Here is a 25,492-nt window from a genome sequence, read left to right on the forward strand (position 1 = left end):
ATAGTCGTTAGTTGCAGCCCTACTTGTCATAGGAACTTCATACAGTGTCAACAGCCACATGAGTCTTGGCAGCAATCCATGCTGGTAAAGCCATGCTTTAAACTTCCCTGGGAGCCCTGATTTCTCGATCCTCCTCAGCCATTCCTCTGTCTACAAGACTGTTGTTCTGGACTTATTACCGACATTTCAGAGCTTCATCTGAGCGTTTATTTGGCTGGGCTTAGTGATCCACGCGGATCAGACGAGATCGATCAGGAAAACAAAACGTGTCCGTCATCGCCTGAGCGTCACCTCTCCACCTCTCCATCACCGCCCTCCGCCGCCCGCAGGACTCCACACTGATATTGTGCTGCTTGATTTTCTTTAAGATCTATCTGATGGGAAGATTAGAGAAGATAAAGTAGCGATAAAGGCATCAAAACCCCTCAAACTTTTCTAAGAAGGTTTCCTCCATTGATGAGTTCATGTCTCTGTCCTTGATAAGCACAGATAATCTTGTGTTTTGGTAAATAAATAGATAAAACAGAACTGCAGCTGCAGCATCCGTCCGAGTGTTAAAAGAGGTCAGAAGATCTTCTGAAATCCCCGAGATGCGTTTTCCCCGGAAAAAGAAACAACTCTGGCGTCGGGGAAGTGCTGGATGTGAAGTTTTAACAGGCAGATCAAAGCCGGTTTGTTGAAGGAGAAGGACTGAACGCTCCTGTGGGCACGAGGAAATCTTCTTCATACTTCATCCTCAGCTGCATCAGATCAGGCAGCTAAGACGCCCCGGAGAGAAGGCGTTAACCCTTCGTAACCGGCGCTCGTGTCTCTCGCTCTCAAACACACGGGTCCAGATCCGCCGTCTGGAGATCAGATCAAACGCAAAACAAACGTAGAAGCTGCCGTGCGTCTGGAAGACTTCAGCTTCTCACGACACTTTGATGCTCCGAGACAAAAAACCAAGTGTTGCTCGCATATCCTTCCTTCCTTCCTTCCTTCCTTCCTTCCTTCCTTCCTTCCTTCCTTCCTTCCTTCCTTCCTTCCTTCCTTCCTTCCTTCCTTCCTTCCTTCCTTCCTTCCTTCCTTCCTTCCTTCCTTCCTTCCTTCCTTCCTTCTTTTTTCCCTTCCTTCCTTCTTCCCTCCCTTCCTTCCTTCCTTCCTTCCTTCCTTCCTTCTTCCCTTCCTTCCTTCTTTTTTCCCTTCCTTCCTTCTTCCCTTCCTTCCTTCTTTTTTCCCTTCCTTCCTTCCTTCCTTCCTTCCTTCCTTCTTCCCTTCCTTTCCTTCTTTTCTCCCTTCCTTCTTTTTTCCCTTCCTTCCTTTCTCCCTTCTTTCCTTCCTTCCTTCCTTCCTTCCTTCTTCCCTTCCTCCCTTATTTTCTCCCTTCCTTCTTTTTTCCCTTCCTTCCTTTCTCCCTTCTTTCCTTCCTTCCTTCTTTCTTTCCTTCTTCCCTTCCTCCCTTATTTTCTCCCTTCCTTCCTTTCTCCCTTCCTTCCTTCCTTCCTTCCTTCTTTCTTTCCTTCTTTTCTCCCTTCTTCCCTTCCTCCCTTATTTTCTCCCTTCCTTCCTTCCTTCTTTTTTCCCTTCCTTCCTTTCTCCCTTCTTTCCTTCCTTCCTTCTTTCTTTCCTTCTTTTCTCCCTTCTTCCCTTCCTCCCTTATTTTCTCCCTTCCTTCCTCCCTTCTTTTTTCCCTTCCTTCCTTTCTCCCTTCTTTCCTTCCTTCCTTTCTCCCTTCCTTCCTTCCTTCCTTCCTTCCTTCTTTCTTTCCTTCCTTCTTTCTTTCCTTCTTTTCTCCCTTCTTCCCTTCCTCCCTTATTTTCTCCCTTCCTTCTTTTTTCCCTTCCTTCCTTTCTCCCTTCTTTCCTTCCTTCCTTCCTTCCTTATTTTCTCCCTTCCTTCCTTCCTTCTTTTTCCCTTCTTTTTTCCCTTCCTTCCTTTCCTTCCTTTCTCCCTCCCTCCCTCCCTCCCTCCCTCCCTCCCTCCCTTCCTTCCTTTCTCCCTCCCTCCCTCCCTCCCTTCCTTCCTTCCTTATTTTTTCCCTTCCTTCTTTCCTTCTTTCCTTCCTTGACCCGAAGACAGCACAAGGATTAAGAGTTAGAGCGATGCCCAAACAAACAAGTAAACGAGTAAACAGACGCCAGCTTTACATAAAATACAGCTGCTTGGATTTATTTAGTATTGTTCCGCTTTTCCTGGTAATCAGTTCCTTGATATTAGGGCTGCAACAACGAATCGATAAAATCGATAAAAATCGATTATTAAAAGCGTTGGCAACGAATTCCATTCTCGATTCGTTGTGTCGCACGATTATTACATCACTCACTTAAGCCTGATTTATGGTTCCGCGTTAAATCGACGGCGTAGCCTACGGCGTAGGGTACGCGGCGACGTAATAAAGCTAACCGGGTAGTTTTCAATTTTAGCTCTGCTGTACTTCCTTTACTGTGTTTTACTCCCTAAACCACTTCCTTTACTGTGTTTTACTCCCTAAACCACTTCCTTTACTGTGTTTTACTCCCTAAACCACTTCCTTTACTGTGTTTTACTCCCTAAGCCACTTCCTTTACTGCGTTTTACTCCCTAAACCACTTCCTTTACTGTGTTTTACTCCCTAAACCACTTCCTTTACTGTGTTTTACTCCCTAAACCACTTCCTTTACTGTGTTTTACTCCCTAAACCACTTCCTTTACTGTGTTTTACTCCATAAACCACTTCCTTTACTGTCATTCATGGATAAAACAAGCAGCACTGGTGCCTAATGTGCGCCAATACAGCAGGTCTCATAATTTTATTTTGAACACTACCAAAACTCAAAATCTTATAAAGACTTTAACTTAAAACTTAACTAGAACTTAAAATTTGCTTGACACAAATGAAAGTTATGTGTGTTATCAGGTGTAATGGCATTTTCAGGTTAGAAATAATAAAACTTCTTGGTAAGATCCTTAGTTTTTTGAGTGAAGGCAGTGAGAGAACAAATTGTAATGTTCAAACAAATCCTGTTTCTGATTTGTATTTTTCTTTATTTTTTATAATTTATTTATTGTTCTGACAGCTCAGGTCCCTTTTTAACAAAGTATACCTCTTTTGTGCACTTTATTTTTATATATTTGGCAGATGTAAAGCATACATGTGTATGTTTTCTGTGTTAGTCCATTTAGTTTGTTTTTTTTAATTAATACTTTAAAAGCTCAGGGATGTTCAAGGAGCAACCTGTGAACTTTCTGAAGATTATCTGCACTGTGAATTTGCACCGTCAGTTCTGTTTTCGAATGATTGGAATTTAATGCTTTTTTGTTTGTTTTTGATTCATTGAAAAAATAATCGACAGATTAATCGATTATTAAAATAAACGTTAGTTGCAGCCCTACTTGATATCATCCCATCGCTCTGAGAAAAGTAAGAAATTAAGAAAAAATCTTACTTAAAAGAGGTTTGTGTCAAGAAAAAAATGAAATTAAAGCTGCAAGCAGCGATGAACGGGTCCTCACACCCTTGTGCACGTTCAGGCTGCAGTGGAAGCTTGTATGACTTGTATGTAGATTATTCAGGGCTGGACATTTAGCATGAAATAAAACCTATCTTGCATCTCGTCTACAGGAACCAAAACACCTCCAGGCTCATCGATTTCTAAAAGTTTTAAAAGATTCTGTTCCTTTTTAAATATGTTTACTTTCACTGTCCTCCATATTTAAAAAGAACTCATGATTCTATATAACTCTCCATACTCACTCAGACATATGAATTTTCCTTTTTTCTTTGTTCCTAGAATTTTAAAAGAAGTTGGTAAAAGATCATTTTATTTTAAAGCTCCATCAGATTGGAATAATCTTCCTCTCTTTTTGCGTTCTATTACCTCTTTTCATTGTCTTAAGTTGTCATTATACTCTCATCTTAAAACAAATTGCCTATGTTTTCAATTTATTCATGTATTTTTTTGTCCTTTATTCTATTTATTTATTTATTTTTATTTTTTCTCTCTGTTATGTTATATTTATCTCATTGTTCCGGTTATTCAATTAGTCTATTTTGTAACTAGACTTATGTGGGTAGGGGTTGTGTGTGGGAGGGGGTGAGCATGTATGTCTATACCAGGGGTCGGCAACCCGCGGCTCCAGAGCCTCTTTAGCGCCGCCCTAGTGGCTCCTGGAGCTTTTTCAAAAATGTTTGACCTTTTTTTTCTTCTTTTTTTCATTTTTTCTTCTCTTTTTCTTATTTCCTTTTTTTCTTCTTTTTTTTCTTCTTTTTTCCCTCCTTTTTCTTCCTTTTTAATCTCAAAATTTCGACTTTTTTTGCGAAATTTTGACTTTTTTGTCGACATTTACTTTTTTCTCGACATTTCAACTTTGTTCGCGAAATTTTTACTTTTTTCTCGAGATTGTACTTCAACATTAATCTCGTCATTTCGACTTTTTTCTCGAAATTTCGGCTTTTTCTTCAACATTTTGACTTTTTTCTCGACATTTCAACTTTTTTCTCGACATTTCAACTTTTTTCTCGACATTTCGACTTTTTTCTCGAGATTTCGACTTTTTTCTCGAAGTGCATAAAGAAAAAAAAAATCTTCCCCCAGTTATAACTAATATAGATACATGCAGCATGTGTTGTCTTCATTCTAAGGCTGATACAAGACTTTCCATTTTTTGCGGCTCCAGACATATTTGTTTTTTGTGTTTTTGGTCCAATACGGCTTTAAAACATTTTGCATTGCCGACCCCTGATCTATACTGTAATGTGATATATTGTAATGTTGTATTTTTTCTTGGGACCCCCTTGAAAATGAGATGTTACATCTCAAGGGGCTATCCTTTAATAAATTCTGAAAATTCGAATCCATTTTTCAGTAAATCGTTATTTGTTTATATGCTTGATAGTTTCAAGTTATTTCCATAACTATTGTGCATTTCTCCTCCTTCAGTGGACGGGTAGCACTCGCTAATAATCCCACTATATCCCCCCATATATCTGGCATTATTTTAAAGTTTAATCCCACTGATTATTCAGTAAAATGTGCACTCCTGCTGTCACTAATGACATCCAGCTGATCTCCTGATGGGAGCTTGAGATATTGAGTCTGAGGAAACGAGACAGCGAGACGCGAGAGGCTCGTTTACTTTATTTATGACTACAGTGTTTTTGTTCATGTGGCTTTTAATCATCCGAGTAAAAAGAAGAACAAGCTGCTTCTTTGTTTGCACGACAACCAGACATTTTTCACATTTAATATCTCGCCCCAAATCCATCAGACCTGAACGTAAAAGATGTACGAGCTAAAATTGGAAAAACTAGGGACTATTAGTCAACAGTGACTCAGCAAAAACCTTCACTGGAAATATCTTTTTAAGTTTGCAGCCTGTATGAAATCAAGTTTGGTTTCGTTTCATTTGATGAAGCTCCTTTTTTGAATTTCAGGACTGCACACAGATTCAGAGACAAGGCGGGACACTGAAGCTTTTACAACTCTGGCATGTTCCTGCTCACAAGACTCAAGCCCAAACACTAGAGGGTTGTCTAGGATGGACATACAAACCTCAGAAGTTGCTTTTAGTCCTGCAAACAAGTCTCAAGGTCTGTAACAGTATACGGTGACTGTGTTTACATACAGTCAATAATCCTTTTAAAACCCGAATATTGGCAATAACCCGAATTTGCACGGCCATGTAAACACCAATAACCCCTTTGAATAACCCGAATTTGCTCATATTCGGGTTATTAAACTCCTTTTAAAACCCAAATATTCGGTCATGTAAACACCAAACAGAATATCCCCATCAAACGGAACAGGAATTTGTTTTCTGCACATGCTCTGTTCACAAGGAATCCTGGTCTTTTGAGTCCAGGAAGTTCTTATAAACACGGAGAAACCAAGACCAGGAGGAGACTAATCACTTCATAAATGTAATGAAGGATATGAACATTTCTGCATTTGTAGACGGTAGAAAGTACCGGGATAGTGAGATTTACAAGAAGGTGAGCGAAAAGTTGCACGAAGCAGCATTTGTTTTGAATTTGGATACAGGAAGAAGAAGCAGAAATGACGGGAATTGCGTCATCACGTTCTCCGTGCGTCGCTGGTTTGATCCAGATATCCCAAATGATTAATTACCATGTAAACGGAATATTCCGAATGTTTCAGTAACCGGAATATTAGCAATAACCCAAATTTTGACTGCATGTAAACGTAGTCAGTGAGTCTCACATTCTCAATTCAGAATCCTCCACACAGGAGATTTGTGGCCTTGAAGGCAGACATGTGCTTTTCTGCATCAACACTGCAACCACAGAAGCGGAAAAGCCCTTTAATATCCTAACGGATGCAGCCGCAGAGCATCAGAGCCTTTGCTTCTGAACTTATAATAATAAAAACGGTCCATCTCCAACCTTTGGTCTGGACCAGGGGTCTGCAACCCAAAATGTTTTAGAGCCATATTGGACCAAAAACACAAAAAACTAATGTCTGGAGCCGCAAAAAATGAAAAGTCTTGTATCAGCCTTAGAATGAAGGCAACACATGCTGCATGTTTCTATATTAGTTAGAACTGGGGGGAGATTTATTTTTCATTATGCACTTGGAGAAAAAAGTCGAAATGTCGAGAATGTCGGGTTTTTCAAAGGGGTTATTGGTGTTTACATGGCCGTGCAAAACCGGGTTATTGCTAATATTCAGGATTGAAAGGGTTATTGATGCATGTAAACACAGTCTGTGATCCAGACGTGTATCTGTGATCCAGACGGCGTCTTACCAGCAGTTTGGCAGGTTGAGGGTGATGCTGCCTCCTATGTGCTCCCCGAAGCACATGTAACCTATCGTACCGAGGCTGATGTAGAGGAAGGTGACGATGCTCATCCCCACGTAGAGAACGAGGGAGAACGTCTGAGGCCGCTGCATTTTATTTTCCAGGGGAAGAACCTGCCGAGACACAAATACAACATCAACAACATTGTGGATCCTGCGTCCTCAGCCCAAACATATCAACATTTAACGATGACCAAACAGCTTAAATGACACTAAAGTCTAAAAAGTTAAAATAGCAATAATAATATCAGAACTTAATTGTGTTATCTTTGATAAATGTGCCATCTCAACATCCCTCAGAAAGGTCCCACTAGGGCTGGGGTGGATTCAAATTTCAGGGATCGATTCCAATCCGATTCAGAATCATCACGATTCAATTCAATACGATCCGATATCGATTTGGTGTTATTAAAATTTTTTTTTTTTTGAGCTGTTAATGAATTACATGAATGTGTAGTTATGCAACATATTAATACTAGTATTAAACTTGACGCCATGTTCATTGTTTGATGGTTTCACAGCACATGAGCCACCCGGGGTGGGATTAAAGTTCACCGGGCGAAGATATTGTAATTTACAATCTTTAGACATACGAATCGATTTTTAGGAATTAATATGAGAATCGATTTAGAATCGGAGAATCGTTTTTTTTTTTCAACACAGAACTAGTTCCCACATATCTGGGGGGATTTTTACTCAAAAGCCAAACACCTCGTTTACTATGAGTTTGTCTCCGCATCTACAACAGGGAGTCCACAGGTTTGACCAAGGTCAATTTAAGACTTTTTAATACCATTTTCAAACTAAATTTAAGACCAAAAAGATAAGTCACTAAGAAATCCAGCGCTGAGGTCGAGGTTGCCAGATCTGGGTGACAGGTTCCAGCCCAAATCATACATTCTCTACATTAAAACCATCAATTATTAAATGCACAATACATTTCAAGCTTCACAACACCACTAAATAGCCCAAAAAAGGTGCAGGCTCCAAATCAAATTGAGTAAATTAAAACAAATACAAATTTCATTGAGTTTATTGTGTAAGTTTTTTTTACTTTTTTGTTAATAATTTTTCCTAAATATTTTGTAAAAACCAGAAAAAGCAGCCCAAATATATATATTTTTCAGCACAATTGGGCTGAAACTTGCCCAACCTGACAACATTCCGCATGACTGGATACATTCTCTCAAAAAATTAAGACACTTGGATTGAGATTTAAGACAAATTAAGACATTTAAAGGCCTTATTTTAGCAAAAATTGAATTTAAGACTTTTTAAAAAGGACCCGCGGCAACCCTGTAAAAGGTTTATTTCAATAAATATTGTCTCCAAGTAAAGGTCCAGCAGAAGTGTGTGATCCTCACAAGCTGATGCTTCATTCGTCCTATCTGCGCCTTTTTTCTTTTTTTGATAGCAAAGCGTGTTCTGGTCTTTTTGTGGCACCTTCATTTAACAGCTGGGAGAGGTTTTATGTTTCATTTAGGTGGCGTTCTGCATGCGTATATATATATATATACACATTTTTTTTTTTTTTTTTAATATTATTTTTTTATTTTATGTTTATTTGATATGGACATAGCAATTACATTGGACAAACCAGATGCATTGTTTAAGTGTTTTAGCGCAAGTGCTAATTCGTAACACTTGTCCATAGGCAGCTTTTGAAAAGAATAGAGAGCAATAAAATATTAAGATAACAAGAATGGACAGATACCTGGTAAAAATATTACTAACAGCAGCTAAGAAAGCTATCACGAAGAAATGGGGAAGGGAAGACACCCCTACTCAAGAACAATGGATTCACCTGGTCGAGGAAATCTACACAAACAAAAAAACGATACATCGCTTAAGGCTGCAGGAAGCCCAGTTCAAAGAGAAATGGACGAGATGGACAATATTTATGACTGAACAACGACAAAACAAAAAAAACTTGATTGAGGAAAAGAAAATGGAATATGGACAGATTGCTTGGAAAGTGACTCCCATGTGTTGATGTTTTTTTTTTTTTTTTTAAATGTGTTCTGTACTTGTTTTAGTACTATTTTGACTGAGTTGTTCCACCTTTGTAAAGGAAAAATATAAAAGCAATAAACAATAAAAACTAAAGTGAGAAAAAAAAAGATAACAAGAATGGGGAAAAAAACTAATAATAAAAGAAATAAAATTAAAAAAAACAATTGAAAAGGAAATTAAAGGAATGCAAACAATTTTCAATTAGAAACATAAAAAGACAACAAAGCAAGCAGTCAACAAGTTAAGAACTATTCATGTGTACACTGCTGATTAGATTTTAACCACTGTTTGAGTCCTATGTGTGATTATGTCTTGCGTGATCTCAGCGTCGCTTTAGTCACGTACCACTCCGATCCCTTCGAAGGCAAAGATGGCCGTCCCAAAGAACAGCGGGTAGTCTTTAATCCTGCCGACCTTCGGCAGGTTGATGGGGATGGGGATGTTCTACAGGGGAAAAAAACAACAGAAAACAGTTTGGATTAACAGCTATTCAATACAAAACCCGGTTTGCTAAATGCTCCTCCATGATTTTATTAAAAGGTTAGATACCAGAAAACTGCTTCATATCAAACCAAATCAGATCTGCAGTCAAGAGGTCTCTCCACAGATAATTGGCAATCACACTGAACGAGACTTTGTGCAAAGACGACGCCCCGACTCCGGCCTGGTGAACTCATTTGCTGGCCAGAGCTCGCAAATTACCGTGGCCTGTAGCAATTATTTAATATCATCACGGTCTTGTGAGCGTAGCTGGGAAATAAGCGCGGTGATGTAAGTGGAAGTGTCATTACTTCAGGAATAAATCCCACCAAGAGAACGAACGACATTGTGAACCATTACATTTCCAGTCAATGAAGGACAACCCTTTTTAATAAAAGAGGCTCTTCCTGATAAATAATGAAATTTAATCTACATTTATTAAAAGAGAAGTAAATTAAGTGGATTTCTCTCATTATTTCTTTAAAAAAAAACTATAGTTTATCCACCTAGGATGAGGCGAACGTGAACCTGAGGCCGGTTTTTCAGCGTCACGTTGATATTATCACGTATCTCGATGCTAAAGCACACTGAGAAGTTGTGAAAGTCCACAGATTTGTTGCTCAGCTCGTTCATCAGGCGCAGAAACATCTTTCTAGGGTTTCTGATGCAAGAAATTGCTTCTTGTGAGCGCGAGACCGTTTCCCTACAAACACAGCGGCTGTATATCTGCGAGGTGCCACCAAACAGGTAATGAGCAGATCTGGACCCGGTTCCCCGTCGTCCCGGAGAGGATGAACAGAGGAGCAGTGGAGTGGAGGGGCAGAAGTGGAGGTGTTTCTGTACGCAGAGAAGTGTCGCTTCACTTATTGACTCAGGTGGAATCAGAAAAAGTCTCCCCTTTGTTGTTTTGGAGGACAGGAAGTTATTTTCTAACGACTAAAACAGGCGTCGGTAACCGACGGCTCTAGAGCCGCATGCGGCTCTTTAGCGCCGCCCTAGTGGCTCCTGGAGCTTTTTCAAAAATGTTTGACCTTTTTTTTTTCCTTTTTTTTCCTCTTTTTTCTATTTTTTTTCTTCTTTTTTTCTTTTTACTTCTTTTTTTTCCTTTTTTCCCCTCTTTTTTTCTTCCTTTGTCCTTTCCTTTTTAATCTCGGCATTTCAACTTTTTTTTTTAAAATTTTGACTTTTTTCTCGACATTTCGACTTTTTTCTCAAGATTGTACTTCAACATTAATCTTGACATTTCAACTTTTTTCTTGAAATTTCGACTTTTTTCTCGACATTGACTTTTTTCTCGAGATTTCGACTTTTTTCTCGACATTGACTTTTTTCTCAAGATTATACTTCAACATTAATCTCGAAATTTCAACTTTTTTCTCGAAATTTCGACTTTTTTCTCGACATTGACTTTTTTCTCAAGATTTTACTTCAACATTAATCTCGACATTTCGACTTTTTTCTTGAAATTTCGACTTTTTTCTCGTCATTTCGACTTTTTTTTTAAATTTCGATTTTTTTCTTCGAAATTTCGATTTTTTTCTTCGAAATTTCGACTTTTTTTTCGACATTTCGACTTTTTTCCTCAAGATTGTACTTCAACATTAATCTTGACATTTCAACTTTTTTCTCGAAATTTCAACTTTTTCTCGAAATTCTGACTTTTTTTCTCGACATTTCGACTTTTTTCTCGAGATTGACTTTTTTCTCGACATTGACTTTTTTCTCAAGATTATACTTCAACATTAATCTCGAAATTTCAACTTTTTTCTCGACATTTCAACTTTTTTTCTTGAAATTTCGACTTTTTTTCGACATTTCGACTTTTTTCCTCAAGATTGTACTTCAACATTAATCTTGACATTTCAACTTTTTTCTCGAAATTTCAACTTTTTCTCGAAATTCTGACTTTTTTTCTCGACATTTCGACTTTTTTCTCGAGATTTTGACTTTTTTCTCGACATTGACTTTTTTCTCAAGATTATACTTCAACATTAATCTCGAAATTTCAACTTTTTTCTCGAAATTTCGACTTTTTTCTCGACATTGACTTTTTTCTCAAGATTTTACTTCAACATTAATCTTGACATTTCAACTATTTTTCTTGAAATTTCGACTTTTTTCTCGACATTTCGACTTTTTTCTTGAAATTTCGACTTTTTTCTCGTCATTTCGACTTTTTTTTTTAAATTTCGATTTTTTTCTTCGAAATTTCGACTTTTTTCTCGACATTTTGACTTTTTTCTTGAAATTTCGACTTTTTTCTCGTCATTTCGACTTTTTTTTTTTAATTTCGATTTTTTTCTTCGAAATTTCGACTTTTTTCTCGACATTTCGACTTTTTTCTCAATATTGTACTTCAACATTAATCTTGACATTTCAACTTTTTTTCTTGAAATTTCGACTTTTTTCTCGACATTTCGACTTTTTTCCTCAAGATTGTACTTCAACATTAATCTTGACATTTCAACTTTTTTCTCGAAATTTCAACTTTTTCTCGAAATTCTGACTTTTTTTCTCGACATTTCGACTTTTTTCTCGAGATTATACCTCAACATTAATCTCGACATTCCAACTTTTTTCTCGAAATTTCGACTTTTTTCTCAACATTTCAACTTTTTTCTCGAAATTTCAACTTTTTCTCGAAATTTCGACTTTTTTCTCAACATTTCAACTTTTTTCTCAACATTTCAACTTTTTTCTCGAAATTTCGACTTTTTTCTCAACATTTCGACTTTTTTCTCGAGATTGTACTTCAACATTAATCTGGACATTTTGGACTTTTTTCTCGAAGTGCATAATGAAAAAACAATCTTTCCCCAGTTATAACTAATATAGAAACATGCAGCATGTGTTGCCTTCATTCTAAGCCTTAGAATCTAAGGCTTATACAAGATTTCTCATTTTTTGCGGCTCCAGACATATTAGTTTTTTGTGTTTTTGGTCCAATATGGCTCTAAAACATTTTGGGTTGCCGACCCCTGGTCTAAAAGAAGATTTCATGTAAATTCTGTCTGCATCCCGGAAAACCGATGGCCTGATGGCCTTTTAATTAAACTGAACAACTACTGCTAGTGTCTAAAATCAACTGGATTTAGTTTTTCACCCCCTCATGTCCACTGAAACCTTAGTTTTTCCCCGTTCAGGAAAAACCCACAGCTCATCGTTGTGTTCCAGGTATTGATCCTGACAACCCTCCCCAGTTCTTCAGCTCGGATCCAAATAATCCGGTTGTGTGAGGAACGAGAGGCCTGGTGCCCTCCATCACAGTCCGCTCACACTTGACTAGTAGAACCTCGGGACTCGCAGTAATCTGTGATAATTACAGAGTACGTCTGTGATATTAACCCAGTCTGAACGAGCTGTGTTTATACAGTTTGCCAGGTAGAAATTGGAGCACAAATCACCTGATTTCAGCCAACACGGAGGTCAGGGGATCGTTCCCATCTAATGAGAATGCACAGCTCAGTAATTCAGTCACTTGAGTGGGAGTTTGGGTTTTTTTTTTAAATGCTCTGAGTCGACTCTTTCAGCATTTTTCCAGCTGTAATTATGGCAGCTGGGTAGAAATACTGATAAACAGAGGTGTCTTCAGTATTCACATTCATTACTCAGGTAGAAGTATACATACTAGAGTTTAAAAATACTCCTGTAAAAGTTGAAGTATCAACTCAAGTTTTTTACTCAAGTAAAAGTATAAAAGTACTGGTTTCAAAACTACTTAAAGTATAAAAGTAAAAGTAATGTAAGGGGGAAAAAAGCCATTAAGGACAAAAGCCATTGAAAATGAATGCATCTTAGTATAATGCAAATATATTAAAGAACCATATATGTGTACTATTGAGCATTAACATGTGTTTCAGAGAGCAGCAGATATGATGACTAGTTGCCTATAAGTATTGTAATGGTGCAAAAAGTCAAACTTCAGAGGCATGTTATCATTTATCCTAACCTTTATTGGAATGTACATCCAAGTTTAGTTGCAGGAATCTGAGGGAACGGATGTAAGAACAAAACTGGACAAGAACATCTGAAACAACTACAACCAAATTCACTCTATCCGGATGGAGCAATTTAACTGGATAGTTTTTATTTAAAGGCCAAAATGAAATAGAGTAACGAGTAGGAATGGGTGATATTTTACCATTCACGATAAACCGTCAAAAAAAATTCCCACGGTAATTCCCGTTGATGACGTTTTTGTGTAAAGCCGGATTTATGGTTCTGCGTTAAATTCGACGCACAACGTACGTGAGAAAGATATTAGCCTGAAAGAAAGAAAGAAAGAAAGAAATCATTATCATTATTATTATTAAAGAAAGAAATGAGCCTGAAAGAAAGAAAGAAAGAAAGAAAGAAAGAAAGAAAGAAAGAAAGAAAGAAATGAGCCTGAAAAGAAAGAAAGAAAGAAATGAGCCTGAAAAGAAAGAAAGAAAGAAAGAAAGAAAGAAAGAAAGAAAGAAAGAAAGAAAGAAAGAAAGAAAGAAAGAAAGAAAGAAATGAGCCTGAAAAGAAAGAAAGAAAGAAAGAAAGAAAGAAAGAAAGAAAGAAAGAAAGAAAGAAAGAAAGAAAGAAAGAAAGAAAGAAAGAAAGAAAGAAAGAAAGAAAGAAAGAAAGAAAGAAAGAAAGAAAGAAAGAAAGAAAGAAAGAAAAATTCCCGTTGATACATGTTTGTGTAACAAACATGGCGAATCTGAGTCATTACATTAGTTTAGTATCTTTTAGAGCAGTGTTTTGGCTCCAAAGACTGAATGTGGTGATTTATATATTTATAGTTACAAAGGTGGAGTTGAATTGGTATTTTTTTTTATCGTCATTTTTATTGTTATCGGGATAAATGCCAGAAATTATCGTGATGCATTTTTTAGTCCATACTGCCCATCCCTAGTAACGAGGCTGTTTTTAAAATGTAAGGAGTAAAAAGTGCAGATAATTGCGTGAAAATGTAAGGAGTAAAAGTAAAAAGTAAGGTAGTAAGTAAGGTAACGAAGTATTTGTACTTTGTTACTTGACACCTCTGCTGATAAATGACATCTTTGGGGGCTTGTGGAGGGGAATGCATCAACATTACGCTTCACGATGACATGGATGACCTGAATATCAGCGTCTCTCATCAGGCTGGGAGTCTCTGCTACGACTAAAGCTGTAGTTACCGTGACCTTTACCGCGGCAGCCTGAACACACAGGCCTATACGTCATCTTCAGGTTTTTTTTCTCCCGTCAAAATGTGACGTGTTGTCACTGCAAGCATGCCTGTTAGACGTATGATCAGATGCTGCCGGTTAAATATTTGTCCGCGGCTGATCACAAACAAGCTGTAGATTCATGATCCACAGTTTACGTCTGAGGATTAAAGGCTGTCAGCTATAGTAAACACAGGCTCTGCTTATCCCCGGCAAACGAGCTGCACGAAACGCAAACGCCGCAGCGTAATCTTGTGAATGGAGCGTTAGAGGGAAACGAGACTCGCCCGGGGAACTAAAACTATTACTGATCAGATAATAACGATCCAACTATTCTGCTTCGTGACAAGATGTGCAGCCCGACTCGTAAAAGAGCCACAGACTTCCTTAAATGTGTCTTTACTGGAGTTGGAGAAACCACAGACGACACTTCGTCAGAGCTTTTCCACATCCAGATGAAGTCTTGCTCTGCTGCAGGAGCTTCAGTGTCTATTCCAATAACCATATGTGCAATAATCATATGTGCAATATCCATGCAATACCCGTCTACCTCACACTCATTCTACCTGCTTTTTTGCACTGTTTTTCTTCCTTTGCACTATTTTTTTATCTTATATTTAAGGCCCGAGCACTGACAGTGCGAAGGCCCTATTGTATCTGTAGGAATTTTCCTTTTTCTTTCTTTCTTTATTTTTCCGACGAAATGAGGGCCTTTTTGCCCCCTTAAACGTGCCAAATTTTGCACCAAGCCAGGCCTGGTGAAAAATGTGATATTTAATGGTTTACATTAATGGGCGTGGCCTAATGGCTCAACAGCGCCCCCTAGAAAACTTTGTGCCTCAAGCCCCACAATACGGTTTGACGTACATGCACGAAAATCGGTACACATCTGTATCATGTCGCAACATAAAGAAAAGTCTCTTGGCGCCATGGCCGAAACCGAACAGGAAGTCGGCCATTTTGAATTAATCGTGTAATTTTGCCGCAATTTATGCCATTTCTTCGGCCGTTAATACGGCCCGAACCGTAACGTGCACCCAGGTGTATTATACATCAAAATGTGCGTCTCCATCCTGCGACAACGCGCATGACTTTTCTCTTTCAAAAGCGTTACTGTGGCAACGATAGACGCCAAAAAGCACGCCCACCCTTCATCTGGTTGGTCCATATTTGATAGTTCCTACTTTCTGCCATCACTTTTGAATGGTTTGACATAAAGACTCGTGGGTGGTGGCACGAGGTGAAACATTAAAATGAGTGTGTAAGGTGAGATACACATCTCCTCGTGATGAAAAAACTATCTATACTCTTGTTAAAGGACATCCTTCCCCGGAGCATCTTTGGCATATCGCTCAAATGTTTCTTTACACACTTAAAACAAGCAACTGCTAAGTAATTAAAGGCTCTCATGTCAAGACAGAAAGTACTGCTCACTAATTGAGGCAATACTGCTCCAAACACAAATTACTTTTCTCTTTCAAAAGCGTTACCGTGGCGACGCTAGACACCAAAAAGCGCACCCCCCCTTCTTCTGATTGGTTGATATTTGATAGATCCTATTTTCTGCCATATTTTTTGAATGGTTTGGCATAAAGAGTCATGGTGGTGTCATCAGACTTAGTTTTGAGTCCTTGATCTTTATGGGTGAAAATTGCACGTGCGAGGGCCCGTTCATCGCTGCTTGCAGCTTTAATTTTTATCTTTTTATCTCCACTGCAATGTGTATATACTGTCCATATTTTGTAATTATATATATATCTTTAACTTTTTTACCTTTTTACCCTCTTCCCTGCATGCATGTGTGTGTGTGTGTGTATATGTTAAGTGTACTGCTGCTAACACGTGAGTTTCCCCATTGAGGGAGTAATAAAGGACTATCTTATCTCATCTTAATTCATGCAGTTTAAAATAAAATAAAAAACTGCTGGAAAATGAGAAGTCATTTTCAGGGCCTTTTCTTCTCTTCTCTCATCGTACTCCTCGAGCAACCGCGACACTCTCCCTGAAAATCAAACGCACTGTTCTTGAATCGATACCTTTGGCAAAGCTGCAATCATGACTTTTACCAGTCAAGTGTGGTTGTTGCTGCTGTGACGGCTCACCCACCAGTCTGAGCAGGGAGCGCCCCCTGCTGGAAAACTGCTTTCACTCAGCTTCATAATTATGTCGATAAACTTTGGTGATTTGTTTTCTTGTGAGCTGCAGCGGACGGGGAGAGAAGAGCTGGAGTCCTGCGATGCTGCCCCAGTGATTTGTCTCTTTGTGATTTATTAGTACTGGAGTTGAGGGGGGATGAGGGGGGATGGCATCCCCCCCTGGAATAAAAACGGTCAAAATCATCCCCCCTGTAAAACTGCCATCCCTCCTTTCCATCCCTTATGTCATTTCATCAATGAATGTGGTTTTACTGCTATTTCAACATTTAGAGTCATCACCAGAAAAATAACTTATTTGACAATTTTCACCTGTTTCAAGTAAATTTTCACTTGAAATAAGTAGGAAAATCTGCCAGTGGGACAAGATTTATCTTCTCATTACAAGCAAAAAAATCTTGTTCCATTGGCAGATTTTTAATTTAATTTATGTTTATTTGATATGCTAATTCGCAACACTTGTCCATAGGCAGCTTTTGAACAGAATAGAGAGCAATAAAATATTAAGATAACAAGAATGAGAGAAAAAAAAGAAAATAAATAATAAATCAAAGAAATAAAATCAATTTCCAATTAGAAACATAATTTTCTACTTATTTCAAGTGAAAATCTACTTGAAATAGGTGAAAATTGTTGTTTTTTCCAGTGATGAGTCTTGTTTTAAGTGTAATGAGATTTATTTTTACTAAAATGAGTAAACATTGACATTTTAACTAGAAATAAGACAAATATTCTTGTTAAGATTTAGAGTTTTTGCAGTGATCCATTTTACTTATCCTGTGAAGGACAAAGTGTATTTATTTTGTTATGGTCACAAATTATTTTTTTCATAGATTAAATTCAGGATTGAACCCTCCAAATAATGAAACTAGCCATCTCTTGATCCAAATTTGTGCCTGCATTGACCCTTTGCATGGCATCCCCCCTGAAATAAAAACGGTCCAAATCATCCCCCCTGTAAAACTGCCATCCCCCCTTTCCATCCCTTCTGTCATTTCATCAATGAATGTGGTTTTACTCATTTAGAGTCATCACCAGAAAAATGTGACAATTTTCACCTGTTTCAGGTAAATTTTCACTTGAAATAAGTAGGAAAATCTGCCAGTGGAACAAGATTTATCTTCTCATTACAAGCAAGAAAATTTCTAAGATTTTTCTACTTATTTCAAGTGAAAATCTACTTGAAACAGGTGAAAATTGTTGTTTTTTCCAGTGATGAATCTTGTTTTAAGTGTAATGAGATTTTTTTTTACTAAAATGAGACATTTTAACTAGAAATAAGACAAATATTCTTGTTAAGATTGTGAGTTTTTGCAGTGATCCATTTTACTTATCCTGTGAAGGACAGAGTCATATTGATAAGTTCAGAAAACTGTTTTTTATTGTTGTGTTTTGATGTATTTGATGTAAGCCCAGTGGATATTTAAAGCTTACAGAAGGCTGCATTTAACTGCTGCTATGTCATTCCTGCAGTATTTCTGCAGGTGTTTTGGTCACTGCTATTATTTGTAATATATTATATTATTTGTAATCAGCACAAATTATCTGTCCCCATATGATAAAATCCACCACCCCCCCTGATTTTATCTTACAACTCGAGTACTGCTTATTCATGTTTATTGCCTGAGAGACACAAAGTGAAACAAAGATATGCAAATCCTGGTGTTGACTGACAATCTGTGTGTGCGGCGTCGATACAGACGACACAGGACTTGATTTCCTTCCCCGGCCGGGCGGCTCATGCGTGTAATCCGGCTGATGAGCACGACATAAAGATGACGAAGAAGCCACGAGGAGAGATAAAACACAAATGGTGAGGTTACCGTGAGGGAGTAGATGTAGATGAGGACCAGGCTGGCCGTCATCACCAGGTTGGCCACCAGCGAGAGCGGAGCCAGGTACTTCAGGTTGGGCGTGAACACCAGCAGGATGAAGAACGGCAGGAAGAAGAGCATGTAGATGCGGGAGTCGAAGCTCGGCACCAGGACCTGGGTCTGGTTGGTGTGGTTGATCTGGCAGCTGAAGGTGGTGGCGTTGGCCGCCTCCACTACCTGGTGGGGACAGGAGATCATCTTTATTATCCACCGTAGTCAGCAGGGAAAGAGGGTCAAGGAAAACGTACAATATAGTCAGGGGGCAAACCCTAAGATTGATAACTCTGCTCACGCTTCTGGGTAAAGTTTGACAACCTTATTTTTTTGTTAGAAGGAACCCCTAGGGCAGGGGTCAGCAACCCGCGGCTCCAGAGCCGCATGCGGCTCTTTAGCGCCGCCCTAGTGGCTCCTGGAGCTTTTTCAAAAATGTTTGACCTTTTTTTCTTCTTTTTTTTTCCCTTTTTTCTTCTTTTTTTCTTCCTTTTTTCCCCCCTTTTTTCTTCCTTTTTTTCTCTTTATTTTCTCTTTTTTTCCCTATTTTTCTTTTTTTTCTTTTTTTTTTTGCTTTTTTCTTCTTTTTTTCTTTTTTTTCCTTTCCTTTTTAATCTCGACATTTCGACTTTTTTCTCAAAATCTTGACTTTTTTCTCAACATTTCGACTTTTTTATCAACATTTACACTTTTTTCTCGAGATTTTGACTTTTTTCTCGACATTTCTCCTTTCACCATTTGCCTTCAATCTAAGGCTTATACAAGACCTTTCATTTTTTGTGGCTCCAGACCAGTTTTTTGTGTTTTTGGTGCAATATGGCTCTTTCAACATTTTGGGTTGCCGACCCCTGCCCTAGGAGGAATAATAGGGGTGTTGTCATCTTGGATTGTTTTGCTGATGACCATTCATGCATATGGTCACAATAATGGTCAAAATGTACAGTTTATGCAAAATCTTCAATGTTCATGATTTTATATTTAGGGAAATGGATAAAACATCAATTGAAAAAAAAAAATGTTTTCTATTGTATTGCTATATTTTGTCCAATATTGGTTAAAAAATATGACTTTTTTTATAGGCGTTTTTAACACACACATAAGCAAATTTTTTTAAACAGTGAAACAAATTTTCTATGAAATCCTGTGTCAAAAATGTTTATAAAAAAGTGATATTTTGTATCCAATATTGGCTAAAATATTACAATATGATTCATAAAGGCTTTTTTAGTATTGTTCTATCTATTTCCTTAGATATACAATGTTTTAATCTTGACAATTATGCATACAAATTGTACAGGTTGACCAAAACTGACCATATGCCTGAATTGAGAACTTGAATATTCTAGCGCCTCTAGTGGTCACCAGCTAAAAAATTCAAGATGACAACACCCCTAAAATTCCTTCTATAGATTTGTTCTAACAAAAAAAATAGGTTGTTAAACTTTACCCAGAGATGTGAGCAGAAGTCTTAATGGAGGCTCTTTTCTAAAGTTGCCCCTTGACTAATACAACAAAGACAAAAAATACACGATAATACAAATACACATCAAGCTAACAAATAAAAGCATTATTAAAATAAATAAAAGCAATACAAACTATAAAAGGCATGCGTACCAATGTTTCCACATGTGCGATTGGTAGCGAACCGAGCTGTAGCGAGGGTTGGTCAGTGCTATTAAAATACCATTCTGTGATGCATGTAAGCGACCCTTGAACTTATACATGTGTATTCTCAGCTAGGCTTGAAAGGAGGGTAAGCGCAGGTCCTTAAAAAGCTCACTAGCGCTGCCACCCCTAGGAACTTTCCCAGTTCTTCCTCTTGTTAATGTACAGTTTTGTAAACTATTTGTATTTTGCATTTGATTTAATGTTTTTGTGCATCTGCATGTGTGTCTGTATTTAACGGCCTTGTTTGAATAAATATATGAATAATATTTGCATATAGTTGTGATTGATTAATTATCAGGTCCATTTCAGTGATGCAGATATTCAGTGTAATCTGGATACTATAATAGTAAATAATGTAATTCAAGTCGGTAATTTTACCCTAAATATTTAAAATTCACGTTTCATGTACAAATTAAGTCCAATTTAAATCAGTAACATTTACTATTCCTTCCTTTCTCTGAGGTGGAGGGGGGTGTTGGAGCTGGTTATTCTGCTAGAGGACTTTGGGACTAGTTAGTAGTCGTGTCAATCCTTAAAAGCACTGGAGTCAATCCTCCAATAGTGTAAATAGCGGTAGTGCAGTCGCCACACAGATCTGATCTCAGCTGATGGATGGAAACATTTATAGTGAGTTCAACATCATCATCCACTTCTCTGTGTTATTGTGCTGCAGTTGAAAACAAGCTCATATGGAAACTAGCTGAACCAGGATGATGGAATACAATCACGCAGGATCAGGAAATAACTAGGTTTCTTTTTGGTCTCGGTCTTGAGCTGAACTAGTCTTGGTCTCGGTTTAGGCCAGGAGTCGGCAACCCAAAAACATATTGGACCAAAAACACAAAAAACAAATATGTCTGGAGCCGCAAAAAATTAAAAGTCTTGTATTAGAATGAAGGCAAATGGTGAAAGGCAAAATGTCAAGGAAAAAGTCGAAATGTTGAGAAAAAAAGTTGAAATTTCAAGAAAAAACTTGAAATGTAGAGAAAAAAAGTTGAAATGTCGAGAAAAAAAAGTCGAAATGTCGAGAAAAAAAAAGTCGAAATGTCGAGAAAAAAAAGTCGAAATGTTGAGAAAAAAGTCAAAATGTCGAGGAAATAGTCGAAAAGTTGAGAAAAAAGTCAAAATGTCGAGAAAAAAAAGTCGAAATGTCGAGAAAAAAGTCAAAATTTCGAGAAAAAAGTAAAAATGTCGAGAAAAAAGTCGAAATGTTGAGAAAAAAGTCAAAATGTCGAGAAAAAAAAGTCAAAATGTCGAGAAAAAAAAGTCGAAATGCCGAGAAAAAAAAGTCGAAATGTTGAGAAAAAAGTCGAAATGTCGAGACAAGTTGTTCAAGTACAATCTCGAGAAAAAAAGTCAAAATGTCGAGAAAAAAGTCAAAATGTCGAGAAAAAAGTCGAAATGTCGAAATTAAAAAAGGATAAAGGAAGAAAAAAAGAGAAAAAAAAGGAAAAAAGAAGAAAAAAAGAAGAAAAAAATGGAAAAAAAGGTCAAACATTTTTGAAAAAGCCACCAGGGAGCCACTAGGGCGGCGCTAAAGAGCCGCATGCGGCTCTGCAGCCATGGGTTGCCGAACCCCGGTTTAGGCTGTCTTGACTACAAGTCTAAGTCCAGGTCAGGTCAAGATCAACTCCACGAGCAGCGCTGCACCGGGGCTGAGCAGCGTGCAGACGTCACCATCTCCACGCCTCTGAACCGTCTCCCTGAGATCCATAAAACTCCTTCATCAGCAAACATGAGAGCGGCTTGTTTGCAGAGGCGACCATCTTATTAAACAGCAGAAATGAGCTCCTCTTTATATTGCTGATTAACTGCTTGCACATCCTTCACTTCATTCTGGCACTCTCACATGTTTCACCCACTTGAACTTCATTCTTTGTTGTCTTTTCCCCCCCAGAGTCCACACCTATTCAGATTAATTACCGGTTCCGCCTTTAAGCCAATATATTTGCTCGTCTCCGTCTCATACATCCCACGTTTAAATGAGTTCTTAATAAAGACATCACTGTCCGTGTTTGATTAAAACTTGGACATCCAGCTTTCAAAGTGGATGTATAATTCATCACTCATTGTCTTCATGTTGCATATTTAGAGTGAACATGAAGTTCAAAACAGATTGTGAGGAGCTGCTTCCTCCAGATGTGCAGGTTTGAACCCCGGCTGATGCTGCCATCTAGTGGTGAGAAGTGGTACTGCATTAATAAAAATTATCCAGTGCCATTTATGATACATAAATCCTTTGGTGTGGCCCACTGGAAGCGTACTTGAGATTAAGCAAACACCCTGCTGTCTTTTATCACTAAAATACATTAAAAGACTGGTTACAGAAAAATAAATCTAGACCAACTCACACAAGAGATCAATAGATAAAAAAAGACTTGAGGGGTCAAAGGGTCACTTAACATCCTTGTGACTTAGAAACAACCCCACGCTTGCATGGGAAAAGAGATAAGAGATAAAAACGCACAAGAGACATGATATTGTGCTCAGTTCATTCATTTATTCTGATCTTCTTTCATTTATATGAACCCTGCAGGTGCTTCAGTCGGAGGAGCTGCTTTATCAATGTGATTCATCAGGTCTTGGAGGATTAACATCCCTGAAGTTCAGGGCGTTTTGTCATGATAAAAAAACAAAAAAAAACAAGAATACTTTCATGTTACCTTAAACCAGGGGTCGGCAACCCGCGGCTCTAGAGCCTCATGCGGCTCTTTAGCGCCGCCCTAGTGGCTCCTGGAGCTTTTTCAAAAATGTTTGACCTTTTTTTTTCTTCTTTTTTTCTCTTTCTTTCTCTTTTTTCTTCTTCTTTTTTCCTCTTTTTTTCTTCTTTGTTTCCCCTTTTTTTCTCCTCTTTTCTTTTTTTTCTTTTTCCTTTTTTTCTTCTCTTTTTTTCTTCCCTTTTCCTTTTTTAATCTCGTAATTTCAACTTTTTTCTCGACATTTCGACTTTTTTCACTAAATTTTTACTATTTCCTCAACATTTCGACTTTTTTCTCGAAGTGCATAATGAAAGAAAAATCTTATACAAGACCTTAAATTTTTTGCGGCTCCAGACATATTTGTTTTTTGTGTTTTTGGTCCAATACGGCTCTAAAACATTTTGGGCTGCCGACCCCTGCTTTAAACCATAATCATAAGACTGAACAACCTTACATCTAACATCTTCATGTGCATCTGCTGCAGCAAACATCTCCTCCCGCTGCTACTGTCATCACTTTTCCCTCTTTTTGCTCTTTATTTTTCATGTTAATAACTGTAAAGATGAAATGAAATCATGCAAATCACTAAGTAAGTTTAAACAAATCTTTAAAAACACTACTCCTAATGGATACAAAATGGAAATGGACACATGAACTGACAACCAATGACCAAAGTGCCTTGCTCAGCTGAACCACTTTTTCTTTTCTTTTATGCTTTTCTTTTGAAGTTGTGTGAAATGAAGAAACGGTAAAAACAGAACATTAGAAGGGGTAGGACTAGAAAAGTTTTTTGAAACTTCATCCTACACCCTTTCAAACAGGAAATATTTATTTACATATAGATTTGTCTCTTTAATTTGCTTTGTTGTGCTTATGGTTTTCTTTGTTGTTCTTTGTTTTTTTGGGTATATACATTTTATGCATTCTGATTATTTTGTTTTTGTTTTAACGTGTTTGAATAAATAAATAAATGAAAATGAAATGAAATGTTTTCATTCAGTAGAGCACCTTGAGTTGCCTTGTTGCTGACATGTAAACTAAACCTGCCTTCAACCCGCTGCCCTAAACGTACTGCTATCTCATCAGTCATGTGCAACCTTTGAGTGACAGCGTGCTCCCGCTCTTACGTAACCGTGGAAACTTCCACACAGAGACATGTGACCAACTTATTTGACAATTAAAGCACTTTAAGAAGCAATGGGGCTATGTGTACTCTACATCGGCACTTTACAAACTCTTGCACTTAGCACTTTAACTTTACGGTCACCTACTGGTTTATCAATTGCAACTTGTTTCATTGATTTGATTGATTTTGATTTGAGTTTTTTTATTTCGGTCCATTTGGATAAAACATAGTACAACATAAAATAAAAGGTCCAAATTTTAAGTGGCATCGAAAAGGTATAGGCTGAATCCAAGGCTTATTATGCCTACCCTTTTATGAACCTCGACTCAGGAGGTTTTATACAAAACAAAACTAATAATTTGGGTTCAAACATTGAAAAAGAATGGATATATTGGACAAGTAACAAGTAAGCAAAGACAAAAAAAAAACAAAGACGAAAACAAAACTAAAAAACATACTATAAATTGCAAGAAGTGCAAGAAGTGCGGAGAGCAGAGGTTAAGAGTAGGGTGTGTAAAAATAAATAATCAAAATAATAATTTTTTAACATACATAACATGTTTTATTGCTTAATGATTTTTATCTATTTCTGTCGTATCTTTTAATGTTGTGTTTTTGTTGGTATAAATGTCATATCTTGTCTACTTTGTCTGCTGATGTCCGATTCTGTGTCTGGCATTAATTTGCCGCAGGGACAAATGGTGGAAATTAGCCTCTGGCTACAACTGTGCATATTTACACTTGTGTCCATTAATATGTACAGTCCCTGTCTAACAAATAAAGTGAATTGAATCTATTCATCCATACCTGGAGCACACTGACTGACCTCGCTCTCTACGGCCCCATTTTTGCTCTTTTAATCCATTAATTCTTTCTTTCCAGGGCTGTGCAGGTCAAAGAGCAGAGACTCCTGGATGTCAGAACAGACTGAACAAACATCCTCCGGCGTGTGTGTGTGTGTGTGTGTGTGTGTGTGTGTGTGTGTGTGTGTGTGTGTGTGTGTGTGTGTGTGTCTGAGAGTGTTCAGGACCTGCTTGACGTTGTCGCTCAGGAAGACGAAGTAGACACAACAGAAGCCCAGCTGGGTGATGATGAGAAACAAGTTCACTATCCGTCTGAGACAAACAGAGAAACGGGGGGAGGAGAGAGGAGGGAAATCAGTTAAACTGCAAAAAACAGTCACAGCTGGGAGGTGAGATTTGGACATCACTTCCTGAACTATTTATACAGGACTGTCTCAGAAAATTAGAATATTGTGATAAAGTTCTTTATTTTCTGAAATGCAATTAAAAAAAAAAAATGTAATACGTTCTGGATTCATTACAAATCAACTGAAATATTGCAAGCCTTTTATTATCTTAATATTGCTGATTATGGTTTACAGTTTAAGATTAAGATTCCCAGAATATTCTAATTTTTTGAGATAGGATATTTGAGTTTTGTAAGCCATGATCAGCAATATTAAAATAATAAAAGTCTTGCAATATTTCAGTTGATTTGTAATGAATCCAGAATGTATGACATTTTTGCAT

At 37.6% G+C, this 25,492-nt stretch overlaps 1 protein-coding gene across 1 annotated transcript in view; it reads right to left on the minus strand.

Annotated features, from left to right (window-relative positions):
• Positions 1 to 25,492, minus strand: part of slc36a1 (solute carrier family 36 member 1) — a 108,651-nt gene that overhangs the window by 55,727 nt on the left and 27,432 nt on the right. The window contains exons 7-10 of the mRNA XM_061724755.1: positions 24,991 to 25,075; positions 18,426 to 18,653; positions 9,135 to 9,233; positions 6,724 to 6,890 (exon numbers count right to left, since the gene is read on the minus strand). Coding sequence (XP_061580739.1) covers positions 6,724 to 6,890; positions 9,135 to 9,233; positions 18,426 to 18,653; positions 24,991 to 25,075 — 579 coding nt within the window. The remainder of the gene's footprint in view (positions 1 to 6,723; positions 6,891 to 9,134; positions 9,234 to 18,425; positions 18,654 to 24,990; positions 25,076 to 25,492) is intronic.

This window comes from Cololabis saira, chromosome 7, assembly GCF_033807715.1.
Source record: "Cololabis saira isolate AMF1-May2022 chromosome 7, fColSai1.1, whole genome shotgun sequence".
Taxonomy (NCBI): Eukaryota; Metazoa; Chordata; class Actinopteri; order Beloniformes; family Belonidae; genus Cololabis; species Cololabis saira.